The following is a 17325-nucleotide window of genomic DNA, read 5'->3' on the forward strand; positions in this document are numbered from 1 at the left end:
CTTTTGTAAATGTAGAATGACCTTTTAAAAGAACTTTTTCAAAGCATAGATATACCTGTTTTAGTACCTGTGAGGTAGCAACTCATCCCTAACTAACATGAAAAACAAGCACCAGAAAATAATTTGCTTATGAATCAATGACAGGGTCTGGACTCCTCTTCGAGCCATGGAAAAAGAAATCTAGTGAGAATCATTACATACTGTTGCCTAGAAGTATTCAATGAGCCATAGATTGTCTACGTGAGATAGATCTGAGATTTAAATACCTAAATGGAAGATTAAAACGTAAATTGCTTTGGGAGGGCAAGGGTAGTTCAGGAGTAGAATTCTCGCCTAACATTCAGGAGACCTGGGTTCGATTCTTGGTCCATGCACTTCCCCCAAAAAACAAACAAGCAAAACAAACAAACAAAAATTCAACAAATGGTGCTGCAATAACAGGATACTCACATGGAAAAATAATGAAATGTGACCCTGCCATACAGCACACAAAAAAATATAATAATTTGATGGTTTAAAAATGTGATTTTAGAATTAGGCCACCTTTGTCAAAACAAAGCATAGGCTAGGAAAGCCCTCCTCTAGGAGTTACCTTTGAGTGTAATTTAACCAGAGGGTGGGCCAAGGTGTGAAGCTAAATCTTGGATCATGGGGTGAAACAAAGGGGCACCATCTGATGTCCTTTAAATATAAATAGTTTAAAGACTCTATGCTGTTTATGGTGAGAATACCATGAATAGTTTACAGAGGAGGTATTATAGTTTAGAGGCTATGTGTGTGCTTTCATCTCTCTTTGTATTTTAAACTACCTGAACATAATTGGTCTTGTACTGGAAGGCCAATTATTTCCTATTGTTCTCAAGTTCTAATTTTATTACTAAAGTATTTGCATTTTGAAAAAAGCATTCAATCCAGAACAGCTTTTGCTCAGTTCCTCCTCAGACCATCTCTTTTCTCCCCACTTCGCAACTTGTAACAGCAATTTTGAAGCAAGTGTATTTATGTGGGTGGTTTCTATGGTACAAGACAACTTTCACAGAGAGGGGGCACTTCAGCCTGAGCTAATTGGGCATAATGTGTTCCAGTGTTCTGGCGTATAAACACAGATTCCCTAATATTGCAGGTATTTCAGCAGTTGATCAGGCATGTCAGAAGAGGGAAACACTGAGTCTCATGTATCTGGAGGCAAATGCAGTGGGAGGAGGATGGGCAGCAGTGTTGGATTGGCTCATTTAAGTATAGCTACACCTGCCTACCATTTTTATTTGCTGTGTTTCTATTGACAGGACCAGGAAGAACAAGCTTATTTTGCAGTGTTTGATGGCCATGGGGGAGTGGATGCTGCAATTTATGCGTCCATTCACCTCCATGTTAACTTGGTACGCCAGGAGATGTTCCCCCATGATCCTGCTGAAGCCCTGTGCCGGGCCTTCCGGGTCACTGATGAGCGGTTTGTGCAGAAAGCAGCCAGAGAGGTATGCCATCTCATAATTCCAGCCCGTGAATGCGCTAGCCTAGGACAGTTTTCGTCTGTGGCTAAAGGACTATTTTGAATTTTCTCTTTCTGAGTAGGCACTGTTAAAAATTCCCTTCCAAACTGTATTCTTAACCAATTAATAATGGCATCTATGATAGTTTCTAAGTCTCTTTCCAGGAACAATAGTTTTAGTGGATGCTGTGATGTACTGTATAGAAATTTTCAAGCTGTAATTTTTAAGAAAGTCTCCATTGCTGTATTTGGCAGGTGAATATTTTTCTTTCTTATTCACCAGTACCTGTCAGGTTCATACTAGGACCATCTCTCTGAGCAGACTGTGACTGACAAAACCTGGGTATGGTGATTAAAACAATGGCCTAAAAAGGAAAGAGAAGCTGGGTTAATTCCCATACATGTGGTTCTAAGTGGGTAGGTAGTGTTTTGCTGTGCATCTCTTCCGGGAAAATCTGCCTGGAGAGGATGAATCCTTAGATGATCCTTGAGCTGATTTAACAGGGAGAAAAGAAAGAGCTCATGCCCTACATGGCTAAGCTTAATGAGACCTAAATTTTTCACTCTGAATGAATGACAGGGGCTGGCTCTATATTAAGATCTTAAAGTAAGAAATTTAATCTAATTAATCATCTGGGCATGAGTACATAATTAACTACAATACTGTACAGTAGGTGTTTAACTGTGGGCCAATAGAAAGAAGATACTTCAACAAATTCTTAAGTAATTATAAAATTATATACACAGAGAAAGTAAGACTCCTGCCCTACACCCTACAACTTAAACTGTTTTTGAAATGGAATTGGAGAGGACATTTAATCTATTTCTTTGAACTCATAGTTATGCTATAGAGCAATACCGAGGCATGGAATCAATGAAATAGTAATTCAGAACTATTTGGTATTAAGGAAGAGAAATACTCTGTATCAGGGTCTTTGTCCCAAGTTTGAATTAATATGTAACTCCAACAGCAACGACTAAGGTTCACATATAGAAGTGGGGCTGGAAAAGGAAATAAAATTCTTGACAAACTTTCCCAAACTCTCTTGAGGGTGAGTGCCCTGCTTGGTGTTGTCTGTGCTGCAGCAGCTGGTTCTCATTCTGACTGTAAACAGGACCTGGCCGCCGATACATGATCTGTAATCACAACTGTGAAACCAAGAGACTCATTTTATCTTCATTTTCTGCTCTATTCTCTTTCCTTTGCATCCTCAAAATTAAGGCTTATTTTCTGCCAGGGTAACCTCATTTGATTTGTCTATAATCCTGGTGTGTCTCAGCCCTGCCAATAGTTCTCTACAATCTTGAATTATTTAGGTTTGTCTCAGCAGTCACTTTTTTCTTGTGCTTTCATGTGCTGCTAAGTGCTAGGAAGAAAGCAGCTATTCTTGTTGTGAAGCAGCCTTGCCTCCTGTTCTCTCCAGGACATATGCACTGAAGTGTCTTTATCATGTGCTCCAGGAGTCTGAGTTTTTTAACATTCTATGTGGGAAGACATTTTATTGGTGGGTGAGGATTTATAACAAACTTTCCCTATATAGGGAAAATGAAAAGTTGTGTTTCTCACTGGGATACAAAGGGCCTTTTCCCACCCTTGACGCATCGTTCTAATTTTGGCCAGGTCCTTAGTAACAGAAAGTCATGCTCATTTGGTGGTGACTCATTTCAAATGGAGACGTCATTTTAGTATAGTAGTATAAGAGCTTTAAGTACAGTGGTACTGAGCAATTACAGTAAAATTCAAGGCTGTTAGTTCTTTATGCAATGTTCCAAAAGTAAAGGCCCTTAAAAATATTCTAGAGAGGATTTGTTTGCATCTGTTCTAGTTTGCTACAGTTCCAAAAGTAGATACCATAAAATGGGTTGGTTTTTAACAATGAGAACTTATTAGCTTACAAGTTACAGTTTTGTAGCCATAGAAATACCCAAATCAAGACATCATCAAGAGGATGCTTTCTTCCTGAAGACTGGTTGCTGGTGATCCTGGACTCGTCTGTGCCTGTCACATGGAGAGGCACGTGGCAGCATCTGCTAGTCTCTGCCTTCTCTTCTGGGTTTCCTTGCTTTTAGCTTCTTGCTTCTGTGGCTTTTTTTCTTCCTTTCTTCTTCTGAATTTCATTCTCTTATAAAAGACTCCAGTAAGAGGACCCTGAATGAGGTCCTCTTAAGACTCACACTGTGACTTAAGAGCCAACTCACCAAAAGATCCAACTTACAATGGATCCACACCCATAGTAATGGATTAACTTTAAGAACATACTTTTCTGGGGTACATGCAGCTTCAAACCACCACAGACTTAGCACTCCAGGTAGTGTTCATTATCTTTTGGTTCCTATATAATATCCAAAGCATCAGGGCATTTGGTCTGTACCAGTCAGATGCTTTATCTGTTATATTTTTCTGTAAAGCTAGGTCTTTCTTCCTTAGTATAAGGCCAATAACAAAAGAGAGAGCAGAACCTGGAAATCTTTACTTTAAGGATCGATATAATGGATTTAGTATTGAATTGGAGGAAAAAGAACTTCACTTCTCTTTCCTGTACTAATCAGTAACTTCCCCTTGGACAAGTTAAATAACCTGCCATAGTATTCTTATTTGTATATTAAAAGGCATTAACTACTGTCCCTGCCTTGCATACCACCCAGATGAGGTGTATTGTGTGTTTTTGATTCCACATAAATCCATACATACACATAAAGTGAACTGAGCATAGACTTGCTGTTTATTTGTGAAATTGCATTATTAATAGCCCAGCTCCCAAATGAAGAGTTTCTATCAATTATAAATTGTTTCTCAATGAGAATTTGGTATCTAACTTTACTGACTCTAGTTTTGTTTAACCTATTTTCAGAGCTTGAGATGTGGCACTACAGGAGTGGTGACTTTCATTAGAGGCAATATGCTTCATGTGGCCTGGGTGGGTGATTCCCAGGTCATGCTTGTGAGAAAGGGCCAAGCTGTTGAACTAATGAAACCACATAAACCTGACAGAGAGGTAAGTATTGTCTGTTCCTTTGGGACACATGTCATAAAGGCAGTTTTCTATTTATTAATTAGGATTTACTTACTTTCATAACTATCCCAATTACCTTATAAACTATCCCCAACTTCCAAAGGAAAAGTAAAAGGAACTTTCCAGGAAACTGCTGCATATTGTATCTATTGTTTATTGTTAAAGTAGATGAATAAATCCTGTCTGCTTCTTTTTGTTGTATTACTCTTTAGGATGAAAAGCAGCGAATCGAGGCCCTTGGAGGTTGTGTAGTCTGGTTTGGTGCCTGGAGGGTGAATGGAAGTCTGTCAGTCTCCAGAGCTATTGGTAGGAAAACAAATTACTTTTTGTTTCTCCCCAAACCATCATTGCCTTATATTAACTGATAAAAGGGAATCTGAGGTGATAATTTTATTGTCAGAATGCTTATTATTATTGATTAAAATAACAATTAGATAATGGCTATTTTAATTACTTGATTTAATTAAATGACCCATTTATATACTTAAACTGCACTATTAAAAGGGAGCTGTATCAAGAGATGTAGAATTTACAGGTTTCTATTTTCTTCTTTTTTTTTAATGGATACCATTCCTCTTTGGTAACACAAGTCTGGTTAAAACCACAGTGATTCTCATTTCATCCCATTTTAGTTCATATGTAGGTTAAATCAACATTTTCCAGGAAATGGACCCCCCCCAATATTTTACCTTACTTATATCTTTTTTTTTCCAATTATATGAAGGTGACATAATAGAGAATAAATTCATAGGAAAAATGTTGTACTTTTTAGATGAAAACTATTTTCTATTTGTGGTATACAATAATTTGCCAGATAACCCTGGGGTTTCAAATAACTTGTCTCCAAGAGACCTAAATGCTTCAAATGGGCAAGTCAATGAATCTCTTTCTAAAACTCATAACAGCTAATCTGACTGGACAAAATGCAAGGATATAAGTTCAAAGAAGTCCTGTTCCTGTCCATCTCACTTGGGTCCTGTGTTTATTATTTTAGGCTTCACAGCTTAGCTTCCTGGATTTTTAAAATGAATAAATCAAAATGTTTGTCTATATGGGTAATATGTATATATGCATAAATACTGTATTACTTGTTCCCTACCTCCCTAAAGAAATGAAGTACTCAGATACAGAGATAACATGGATAAATGGAATTTACATCTAATTGCAAATTAAGGTTATTATTACCAAAAAACTGCCAGAATATTAACAAAATCTTAAGGGATTGATTTAGTTTTACCAGTGATTTACGTTCCTCCCACTCTTTGGAAAGGTGCTGGCAAGCTGTGAAGTAGCCTAAACATGAGAAGCAAAAAGAATGGAGAGAGTCTACAAAATTCTACAAATACAACCTGAAAAACTAAGAACTGAGTTTACCTTAGGTTGAACCAGTTATTAGGAACTCTTGAATAAAGCTAAAACAGGGACATTTCTCTTTTCTAAAATGCAACTCTTGTATAGAGCTATTTTTGACAACATTCACCCAAACCATCTTCCTTGTCAAACCATCTTCCTTGTCATCTTATCTGTAAGTTCTTTGTCAGAGTATTGAGGGGTATTCTTGAATACTTGTTATACAAGCAACTTTCTAGAGGATACTTACCTTTCCTTCTAAAAATACAGCACAGACAGGGGGAAACTACAGCAGGGGAAGAAAGTCCTTGAATAAGAGAAAATAAGGGAGACTTCACAGAGGCAATGACTTTTGAGTTGTATGTGAAGGACGATGATTGGGGAAGGAAATTCAGGGTAGAGAGGAAGACAAGTACACGGGGATTTGAAAGGGCATAGTGTTTTAGGAGCAACAATAAGTACAGGAGGCAGCAGCAGGGGAAGGGAATGGGAAGAGATTTTAAATGTTGGCACCACATAGTAAATGGATTTTCATGCTACTCTAAGTCATCTGGACTTGAACACCTAAATAAGCAGCGGGACCACACCATTATAAAGATAGCTATCTTGTCAGTATGGAAGACAGAGCAGAGTAGAAAGAATCTGGAAGGGGGTCATTTAGGAAGCTGTTGATATAGTTTATAACAGAGACGAGGAGAGCTAAAAAGGGTACAGATACATATGAGACACAAATGACAGTGTGAGGGAAGAAGAAAGCCTAACTTCCAGGTTTCTGACTTTTATAACTGGGAAAATGATGAAAAGCATTTGTAATAAAAGAGAAGGAGAAACAGTATGGGTGGGTGGGTGGGTGGGGAGAACAGCAGGTGAGTTCAATTTGGACATATTGTATATTCTAGGTACCCGTGGAGATATCTTGGAAGAGATCATTTATATGCAGTTGGAAATATAGACCTAAAGCTTAGCAGAGTGTTCTGGATTGGAGATAGAGATTTGGGAACTTATCCCATTTTGGCAGTGACCTTAGCAAGCTGTGAAGTGATATATATATAGTAGGTGAAACTACAGCTTAGATCACATTCCCCAGGAAGAACAAACAGTGTGAGAAGCCAAGCAGACTCACCATTTAAGGTAAAATAACGTAGTGGAGCCAGTCCTTGGTTTTGTATTCTGGTTCTGCCACATTATAAGCTGTGGGCTTGGGAAATTTACTTAACTTCTCTATGTCTAGTTGCTCTTTTGTAAGGTGGGACTAACAGGACCTAACTCATGGAGTTTTTGAGTATTAAATGGGATAATACATGCAATGCATTTGGAACTAGGCCTGGCAGACTCAGCACACAATGATTGTTAGTACTCACTATTGTTAAGTGAAGAAAACCAAGAAATTATCAGATAGAAGTTGGGGATCCCCAATGCTAAGGGAAGAGGGTTTTCCGTGAGTGGTCAAACACTGTCAAGTGCTATAGAGACCAAATGAGATGTGGGTTAACACAAGACAGAGGATTTTGAAATTAGGAAATAACTAGTGACATTTGCAAGAAATGTTTTAGATGAGTAGATAGAAAAACAGAAAAATGAGATAAGGGAGAATGGGCAATAACATATAGGAGCAAGAAGAAATTTAGCTTTTGGACAGTTTGGTGGTGAAGGGACAAAGGGAAATAATGTGGGGAAAGCTGATTTAGGAAAAGGCTACTTTGTATTTAGGGTGAGATTTTAGATTTGAGAATGTTTATAGGATAAAAGAAGGGAGGCAGGTAGTAAAGAAATTGAAGATGAGAGAAGAAAGAAACCAGGGTATTATGGAGATAGGACTAACAGCATAGGTTAGCTTTGGGAAGAGCAAGGGAACACCTCTTCCTCTGAGAATATGGTAATTGGTATAGGTAAGTATCTAGAGATTAAAAAAAAAAGTGGGAGGATGGAAATGAGGTCTGATAAGCTTTATTATTATTATTATTATTGACATTAGACCACCTACAAAAATCCCAGGGGGTGGGTGGGGGAGATATGAGAAAGATTTGGAATAATATAGGGGGATAAACAGGGGCAAGAAAAAAGGATTCTTGAGCAATGTTCACCTCTATTTAGGAAATAAATGACACTTAAAACTTTAAAAATGAAAAGCTTTTCAGTAGATTCTTCCCATGGGTCCTTCAGATTTATTATCTGACCCCGACAGAGGCATGGTTTATTGTTTTCTAACATATGGAGAGAAGAGGTAGAAGAGAAAAGGATGCTGCCATTTCTACCATGAAATGGAACTTCATGCTCTCCTACCAAATTTGGGGGCAAAATGTCATGAATTTGACACCCAACAGTACAGCAGGTGAAAAGCCAGAAATCTGGCAGCATTTTCGCTATGCATGTATTCGTGTGTTCTGTTTCAAACTAACAGTTGCAGTAGCCTTTTAATTGAATCACTAAAACAGGATTTTTGGGAACAGTATGACTCAGATAACATTTGTTTTTAGAGGAGGAATTCAGAAAATAATAATAGTGAGGAAAATAATACAGTCAGGTAGTCTAGGGGATGGGGAAATTCAGTGAAGTGGGTAGACGACACTGACTCCCATGACTAGAAGTCTTAACTAGCTCTAAAAGGCTATTGGGAGGCATCGTAGTCTAGAAGTAAAGTTGATGGAAACAAAACCATGCTTGAGGAAGATGGTTCTGGCTGCTGTAAGAAATAGTAAATGAACAGAGAAGATCTTAGATATGAGGGTTGTAAATTGGAGAATGGGAGGAGTAGAAGTGACAGTCAAGACCAGTTTATTAGCTGAAATCTAACCCAGGTAATTATATTAAGTAAATGTGCTTTGCTGGGAATCCCATCATAGGACCTTCTGCACAGAAATGTGGCCCCATTTAGTTCTTGCAGTTATCCATACGGTTCCTATCAATTTTCTGAAGCTGAGGATTAAACAGGGATATAAAATGTTGGAGAAAAACCTTACTTGGTAGAAGAGACCCTTTATCAGATACCAGAAACAATCATCATTTAAGTATATTCATCTTCATTTTATCTTCCCCGTCAAAAACTTTCTACAGCAATTGATGAAGGCTATGTAGGTAGCAAGGAGAAGAGCTGGGATTTGGACCCAGGCAGTCTGACTCCAGTGTTGGTACCCTTGACTGCTAGGCTATCTGCCACTTTGCCACTACTTTACAAATAATAAAGCATATTTGATAAATATGTTATTGTTGTTTTTACTACTGTTTATCCATCAATTATGATACCGTAATCTAGGAATTACTGCTCAGTAACTCTATGTTATAATGTAAAGAGGAAGTGAATGAGTGTCCCTTTGTGGTCACAGCTATTTGGTAACCCACCAAGTTAAAGACCCTTTTGCTAGGCTCTCTCCAAGAACCTAAGGGATAATAATGAATTGATCTAGAAATGCTCTGGGTCTGAGTTTCAAAATGTACTTTAGATGCAGTTACCTCAGTAGCCTGCTAATAGATACACTGTTTAGTGTGGGCTCAAGGTCGAGTATGTGTCCACTCTAAGAACCTTAAACCTAGATTCATAACTCTGTAACATGCCACAGTTGCCTCTGTCTTTTGTTATGCGTTCTATCAACTTAGGGCCCTTCTGTGCCTAGTGATAAATGACTTATCTAACTTCAAGGCCCAGCTCAAATATGATTCTGTGAGTGTATGAGCTAAGTAAGGAAAGAGAAATAAAGACCCTAGGGCCTTGAGGATTCTCAGTTACATATGAAGCAAGAATAAAATAATCCCTGAAGACAAGACAAAAAGGGCTGCACATTTTTCTGCCTATCCTCTAGAAGTTACAATAAAAGTAGCATTAAAAAGTAGCAAGCAAACCTGACTGAGAACCAAGAAACCTGCATCTGAATTCCCTTGGATCAATTGCACTCTTCCTGGCTTGAGGGTAGTTGCACTTGATTTTTTAAGTCCCTTGTACATCAAACCTTCTTCAGTGCTGGAAGCAGGAAGCTACTCATTTCTAAATAAAGAAAGAACTTTTTTCTTTTAATGAAAAGAGTGATCAGAACTTTGGTTTGTTTATTCAGTATTGACTGTGCTCGAACCTCAATTAATCAGACCTAACTACCAGTAAAATAACCACTAAATCAAAGTCTCCTACATAGGAGCAAATTTTGCAACATACCAACAAATTTAGATTTGTCATTATTATTTGTTGCCATGCTTCACCAAGTTTAAGTCATAGCCAGAGGGACAAGATTCACCTCCTTCTTTCAGCTAGGTAAGGAATTAAGCCCAGTGACTGGCAATTATATAACTGAAAGTAAGGAATCAGCAGCTGATTAACAGGGAATGCAATTAGTTTTTCTAGTAAATTCAGATAGCATATAATCAGTCATCAGACATTCTTAGCCATAAACATTCTTAGCAATAAGGTAAACCCAAATCTAACCTCTGATGTCCCTACTTTCTAATTCCCACAGGGGATGCTGAACATAAGCCATACATCTGTGGGGATGCAGATTCTGCCTCAACTGTTTTGGATGGGACTGAAGACTACCTCATTCTGGCCTGTGATGGCTTCTATGACACCGTGAACCCTGATGAAGCAGTTAAAGTTGTGTCTGACCACTTGAAGGAGAATAATGGAGACAGCAGCATGGTTGCCCACAAATTAGTTGCATCAGCTCGTGATGCTGGGTCAAGTGATAACATCACTGTCATTGTGGTATTCCTGAGGGACATGAACAAAGCTGTAAATGTTAGTGAGGAATCAGATTGGACAGAAAACTCTTTTCAAGGAGGGCAAGAAGATGGTGGGGATGATAAGGAGAATCATGGAGAGTGCAAACGCCCTTGGCCTCAGCACCAGTGCTCAGCACCAGCAGATCTAGGTTATGATGGGCGTGTGGATTCATTCACTGATAGAACTAGCCTAAGCCCAGGGTCCCAAATCAACGTGCTGGAAGACCCAGGCTACCTAGATCTCACACAAATAAAAGCAAACAAACCTCACAGTGCCCACTTTTTGCCAACACTTGAGATGTTTGGTCCCGGTGCACCAAAGAAAGCAAATCTTAGTTATGAGCTAATAATGGAGAAAAAATCATTTCAATCAACATTGCCTGAATGGAGTGGTGCTGGAGAGTTTCCCGCTTCTTCTAATTTGGGTTCAAAAGGGCAGCAGATATACAGAACAGAGAGTTTATCTCCTGTTTATATCAGGTTGGAAAATGAACAGTTCAAATCCCTGAAAAATAGAGTTTCTAGGTTGTCTCATTTACGCCACCACTTCTCAAAGAGGCAGCATGGATTCAGGTTTAATCCAAAGTTTTATCCATTTCTCTCTGCTAGAGAGCCTTCTCACAAAATAGGCACCAGTCTGTCCTCACTTATTCGAAGTGGGAAGGGAAATAGGATGTTAAAAAGTTCTCTGCCATGGAGGCAAAATAGTTGGAAAGGATACAGTGAGAACATGATGAGGAAGCTCAGAAAGAGTAATGATATTCCATACACAGATCTTCTCTGGAGCTATAAAATATAATACTTTTTCTTTAAAGTAGGCTAGCTAGCTCTCCCCTAATAAAAGCATCACTATCAGAGTAGAAACATGGTAGACATTCTGAAACACATGTGCTTCATTATGAATCCATGGATAGTTTAATTCTTAAATGTAAATAGATCTCTAGGAAACTCAAAATAGTGTTATCAATCTAATAAAAAAAAAAACCCATTGGCGACTTCACTACCAAAACTATACAACTGGTCCCTGTGATGTGTCTCCACATTTACATAATCCCTCTCCCCCTACCCCTTCACGTCACTAGTGGAAGTTTGCAAGTTAACTTATTTCAGTCAGGGTATTATACAGTGTTGAAATCTCAACGCAGTTAAAGTCTGGTCTGATGTGCCTAATATATCTATGGAAAACAATGCAAAATTAATTTAATTGGGAAATGTTCCTTAAAAGCCTAGGGATGATGAAGGAAACCCCCCTCCTTTTCTTCTCCTGGCAAATAAGAGACTAAAAGCCATATAAGTCTTAACCAGTAACAACGAAAATAGAGGACTAGTGTAAAAATGCCATATTCTGAGACCTGTAAGGTTTACTCACGATCAGGTTTACAGATTTTTTTTCCCGTAACATAAGACTAATTAAAAAGTATTTCCCAGGGCTGTAGTTATTTGGGAGTTTCATAACCTGTATTGGTGCTTTTGGCAGAATTTTTATTATTTGTCATTTTAGGATACCACTTTGAGCTGGTTTCAATCTATGATGCTAATATGTTTTTCACTGTACCTTCATCTCAGGAAAAAGCAAACTGGTTTAATGGAGATGATATCAGGTACAAACATTTTAGAATCAAACTGCCATTTAAAAAGATAATCAAATAACATTTCTATATTTACTGCCTCCCCCCACCCCCATTTTTTTTTAACTTCACAGAAAGCAAAGGTATATACTACTGGTTTTAGAGAATGAAAAATGTTAGTTTTAACTTCTCTAAAATTGTTTCACCCAAGGGAATGAAGTAATAGGTTTGAGAGAGGCTGAAAGTACTGCCTAAAGTGAGCCCAGAGGCTAAGTGCAAATGAGAATGACAGAATTACTGAACCTGCAGTTCTGTTGAGTTATAAATTGAAGATATACTAGAGTCCTCCTATGTGCACCTTATGCAGAGGCAGGACATATTATTTTTCATTTAAATATTTATATTTGGTATTTTAAAATTCTCTTTTTGCTGTTTATGCAGTTTCAAGCCAAGGGCATATCTTCAACTAAAGACAGTAAATAAATAATCAGATTCATTCAATGAAGCAGCCTGATTCTCTGTAAATCATGAACATCTCCATGTGACAAGTTACCTTTTCGCAGTCAACTATGGACTAGCCACACCAGTGGAAAGGAGTAGCCCCAATGTAACAATTGAAGTCACTCACACTGTTAGGATGTACTAAATGCTCCAGCTGGAAAAGACTCACTGCTTAATCATGTCTGTACATAATAACACAATTAGTTTATGTTCCCCAAACCCATAATGCAGGACTAAAATTCCTGTGTTCAAAAAATGTAGATGACTACAGCATATTGTGGGTACCAGTATAGTTATATTAACTAAGTAAAAACAGCTTCACATTAGCAGTGATAAGATTGTTAATCTACAGATTTTATTTTTTAAAATTTTGATTAAGTAGAGATTTTCAATATTGTTTTCTCTTGATTTTGAAGCCATTTCTTCTTTTCTCATGTCTTGTGATATGGTTGAAAAGAGTGAGTAAATGTGGCTCCAACCAGAATACTAGCATCTTTTCATTATTTGATGCTTTCCCCCATACATTGATCTCACTCACATCTGTCATTTTCTGAAGCCTAGATCTTGTTAACAACCCATCAGGTGCAGTGTCAGTTTCAAATTAAATTATCTAAGGAAACAAGAAAACAGAGGCAGAATATTGGTACACATTACAGTCTAAAGTACTTAGCTAGGTAAAAAAAAATTTTTTTTAATTTACTACAGTTGCCTATTGATAACATTTTTGATCAGAATAAACAAAGTGAAAGGAAAGAAAGGTACATGCAATAGGCTTTTTCCTGAGGGGAAAAATAGTTGAATGAAAATGGGCTGAACCCAGACCCCATCTTTAAGGGTCTGATTTTTATAGGTATGACTACATAAGCAGTGTTAACTCCATTTCTTAGACCATTAGTTCTCTAGAAAATAGAGAAAAGTAGTTCCAGTGTAGTCAAGTTATAAACAATATTGTAAAAATTAGCAACTATTCATTTGTTTACAACATATATAGTTTACAACTCTAGAGTAGTTAGGTACCATTTGTAAGGTAAGTCCTTTAAAAAATTCTATAATATATATTAAAAGTAGTGGTTATTGGTCTGATATATGCTGCTCTTGATTCTATAAACTAGATAAAAAGCAGTGCTTTGTGAAATGCAGTGTTATACCTTAATGCCACTGGTGATAGGAAGTAGTTCCCTTCAGTTCAAACTACTGTGCCCTCATTTGCTGCTTGCTGAAGTAAGCAATAAGTATCCCTCTAACTAATGGTATCTACACATATCTGTAACTTGTAATGATGGTGTATCTGGTGATTGTAAAAATATTAGAAAGATATAAAAGTATCTAAGTAATATATATTAACTGTTAATGCTGAGGTATTAGTCTGTGAATTAATGTGTTTTGTACTTTTATTCATTGTGTAATTTAGTGGTGGTGAAAGATCTACACTCAATCTTTAAAAGAGCTGCAGTATCTCTTTTTCGATTAACATGATCTGCATCAATTTGTTTGCCTGCTAAAGTTTAACTAGTATAGGAAATGGTAAAACAAATATAACAAGAAAGTATAGTATTGGTTGGGGAAACAGGATTCAAGTCACCAACTGAAGCTGTTAAACTCTGTGTGCATTCACTGTGAGCTTCAAAGGGAGTCTCTAATGTAAGGGTTTCCTTTGTTCACTTTCTAGATACATACTTTTGAGGGATATCTGCTTTCGAACACCAAACATTGGAGCTGTTAATCCCACTTTGGTTTGTATTAAAAGGATGAGTGGAAACACACATGTATATACATTTCTTTACCTAAAAGTGCCATCCATTGTCCTTGAATTAATAAGACTAAGTTACTGTTGCATTTAACTAGGAGAATCCTGAAAGTAACACCTTCTCAAAGGACAATATCAACAATGTCAATGTCAACACTCAGTCTAATTCTGACCACATTTATAGTGGTATAGTGTCAATACTGCATTTTCATGACAACAACACTCCATTGTTGGAACACTGTGCCAGTGAGAGGTGTGACATCCAATGGACAAATGAAATGATGCATAAAGAAATTCAGTGTTTACAGATAAAACTGCTGTAGTCCAAGTACTTCCTTCCTCATCAAAGGCTTGCTGAGGCTTTGTGAAAAAATTATGTAAATTATTTAATTTTTTAAACCTAATCTGTTTGTTCAATGGGCATTTTCACCTAAGCAAGGCCATAAAAGGGGATACTGTGGTTCTGTTTACACTGTAATTTATGGATCATAAAATTGTAAGCGAAAAAACATACATTGTTCGTTCACCTTTTAAAATCATGTGAGGATAAACACCAGTTCTTCTGGTCTTGACCTATAAAAAACTTAAATGTCTTTTTCAAAACAAAGTAAGATACAGCCAGTATTATAACGCCAGCTATTTTCCAGACAAATGGTAGCTGTGTTGAAAAATAATTATCTTACTACTTCCTCTAGCAGTATTTTATCTTCTATTTCTAAGACTTATTTACTGTACTAGTTAGAAAATAAGAAACTCCAGGCTGACACAGCAGTTGCTCTTGAAAAAGAAATACTCAAACTTTGATGTACCCGATAATCCACTGATACATCATTGTTAACTCTTACTCTAGGTGCTTTTTGGTGAGAGACAAGCAAAGAATTCTCTATGGAGGGAAGCAGATGAAGTGAATCATTTCTTACCAACTGAATTTATCAATTTATAAGCCCGCTCTATAGCTCAATTTTGAGTTCAGTTGTAATCTTAAGTGGTTATTCATATTTTATTTATTAAAACTATTCATTCAGGTAAGGAGTATGTTGAAATTTTGCCAATATCTTAATAAAATCTGGTAATTTAAAACCACTAGTCATTTGTCTTTTTGTTCAAAGAAAGTTGAGTTATTTATTGTTGGGCAGATTCCCTCAGAACTGTAAATAAAATCCTGAGGTGGTAGTTTTCTTAAAACTTTAAGTAGGAACATTTTAGAAATAAAATTTGCTAAGAGTGCCACTTTAACTTATATTTCTCCCACAAAATCCAGAAGAGATATATCTCATCTTATACAGTGTCTCCCCAATAGTTAAATCAGGGGAAGGGAGACAGAGGTGTGAAAAGAGAAAAAGGATTAGGACCGCCAAAGGGGTAAGCGGTGACTCCTCAAGTCTCCCACTTCATTCTTTTTTTTTTTTACACCCGGCATGGGCAGGCACTGGGAATTGAACCCGGGTCTCCGGCATGGCAGGCGAGAACTCTGCCTGCTGAGCCACCGTGGCCTGCCCTCCCACTTTAATCTTTAAAATTGCATCCAACCACTCATGGTTTTATTTTTCTTTTTAACATAGCCTTTTCCCTTTAAGTTTGGAAGTAAGACAAGGAAATAATAAGGTGAGTTGTGGTTCAAAGTCTGTCTGGAGAATTGTTGTTAAGGAGTTACAGGGGGTACAGAGTAATAGAAGGAAGGGTAGAAGTGAAGCTGATAAAGCAAGATACCTGCATCTTAGGTTGGACTTTATTTACGGTAGTGGGTATGAAAATGAAAAACAAACCTAGTTAAAGCATGGTTATCCTCTCCCCACCATTATGCAGTTTTAGGTTAATTTCACAGTTCCAGCAATCTTATAACAATCCTAAACTCCCTGAATTAATTCAGTACTTAGAGTGACTTTACATGGAACCCAAGGGAAGCAAGAATTAAGAAAAAGTAGAGTTGTGAAACGATGTATTTGAAGAGGTTTGCTAAAACAGAATAATAGAAAAGGAACATGCTGAAAAGTATTATTTTACACTTGAAAAAAATCCCTTAAAATATATTATTTACTTAGTTCAAAAAGATTGACTCATTCTGAAGCAAAAGCACACACAAAATGTATGTGAACCATTAGGTGTAATGAAATCATTTGAATTTAATAGAAAGTTACTCAAGTTGCCAAATTATCAGAAATGATTGCCTGGACTAAGTGTTTAGTTGCTATAATTGTTCATTTCCTTTTTGGTTACAAGTTTGCCATCTGTCTTAACAGCAATTAGTAAAGAATGCACATTTCCATTTTCCCTTTAAAGAAAAACTACTTGTGCTTCGCCTAGGAATAACCTTAAGGAACAGCCTTTCATCTTTATATTTCAAACAGCTCAGGTTCTTTTCTGAACCCCGAAACTGTTAAGTATTGTTCAGTAAGAAAGATCTCTCGTCCTGGGCAGTTATTTTAACATTTCTCTTAGACTTTGCTACAGAATGTTGCCTTACTACTCCCAGTCATGGACCCTCCAGATGAGATGTGTCTTGCCTCATGGAGCAGGCAGGAGTCCTAGGACACACAGGTACTATCTGATCTTTCTGATGCTACTTGAGGATCAGAAAAACAATCAATGTGAGAAATTGTCAACAATGATATATATTTGGAGAAACCATCTTCCAATTGACCTACAAGTTTAGCCAAATATGAAAAAGTTGTCTCTGCCAGTTGTTACACCAGGTGATCCTAACACTTGAGTGTGGGGGGTGGGAAATTAAACCACAGTTCTTGAGATCACCAGATGGAATAAAACTGAGTGGGAGGTGAGCAGGAATTCCCAAATGCACATAAGGAGACACACTTTGCTGCCCTACAGGGCTCTCAAGCAAGGACTCTAGCTGGGCAGAGGGTCTGCAGAGCAGGAACAAAAAGGAAGACTCCCTATAACAGGAAGAAACTAATGTGTCAGAAGAGTTTTTAGAAATAGGCCTAAGCCCTC

The 17325-nt window shown here is 37.4% G+C and overlaps 2 protein-coding genes across 15 annotated transcripts in view; one reads left to right on the forward strand and one right to left on the reverse strand.

Moving 5' to 3' along the window:
* PPM1E (protein phosphatase, Mg2+/Mn2+ dependent 1E) overlaps positions 1-15437 on the forward strand; it is a 289214-nt gene extending 273777 nt beyond the window's left edge. Inside the window, exons 4-9 of one of the 6 annotated variants that reach the window (XR_013177664.1) lie at positions 1287-1475; positions 4342-4485; positions 4716-4809; positions 10296-12158; positions 14296-14359; positions 15224-15263. Coding sequence is in view for 4 of the 6 variants with exons in the window: in XM_077164965.1 (XP_077021080.1) it covers positions 1287-1475; positions 4342-4485; positions 4716-4809; positions 10296-11356 (1488 nt within the window). In the remaining 2 variants the exon portion in view is untranslated. Of the gene's footprint in view, positions 1-1286; positions 1476-4341; positions 4486-4715; positions 4810-10295 lie in introns of all 6 variants that reach the window. The other 5 variants (XM_077164967.1, XM_077164968.1, XR_013177663.1 and 2 more) reach the window with 5 other exon arrangements.
* Positions 1-17325, reverse strand: part of TRIM37 (tripartite motif containing 37) — a 371934-nt gene that overhangs the window by 20499 nt on the left and 334110 nt on the right. Inside the window, exon 29 of one of the 9 annotated variants that reach the window (XM_077164955.1) lies at positions 12974-13236. The exons of the other annotated variants lie outside the window; for them this stretch is intronic. Coding sequence (XP_077021070.1) covers positions 13233-13236 — 4 coding nt within the window. The 3' untranslated portion in view covers positions 12974-13232. Of the gene's footprint in view, positions 1-12973; positions 13237-17325 lie in introns of those variants that run through there. 9 annotated transcript variants of the gene reach the window in all.

Source organism: Tamandua tetradactyla, chromosome 6 (assembly GCF_023851605.1).
Source record: "Tamandua tetradactyla isolate mTamTet1 chromosome 6, mTamTet1.pri, whole genome shotgun sequence".
NCBI classification, from domain to species: domain Eukaryota; kingdom Metazoa; phylum Chordata; class Mammalia; order Pilosa; family Myrmecophagidae; genus Tamandua; species Tamandua tetradactyla.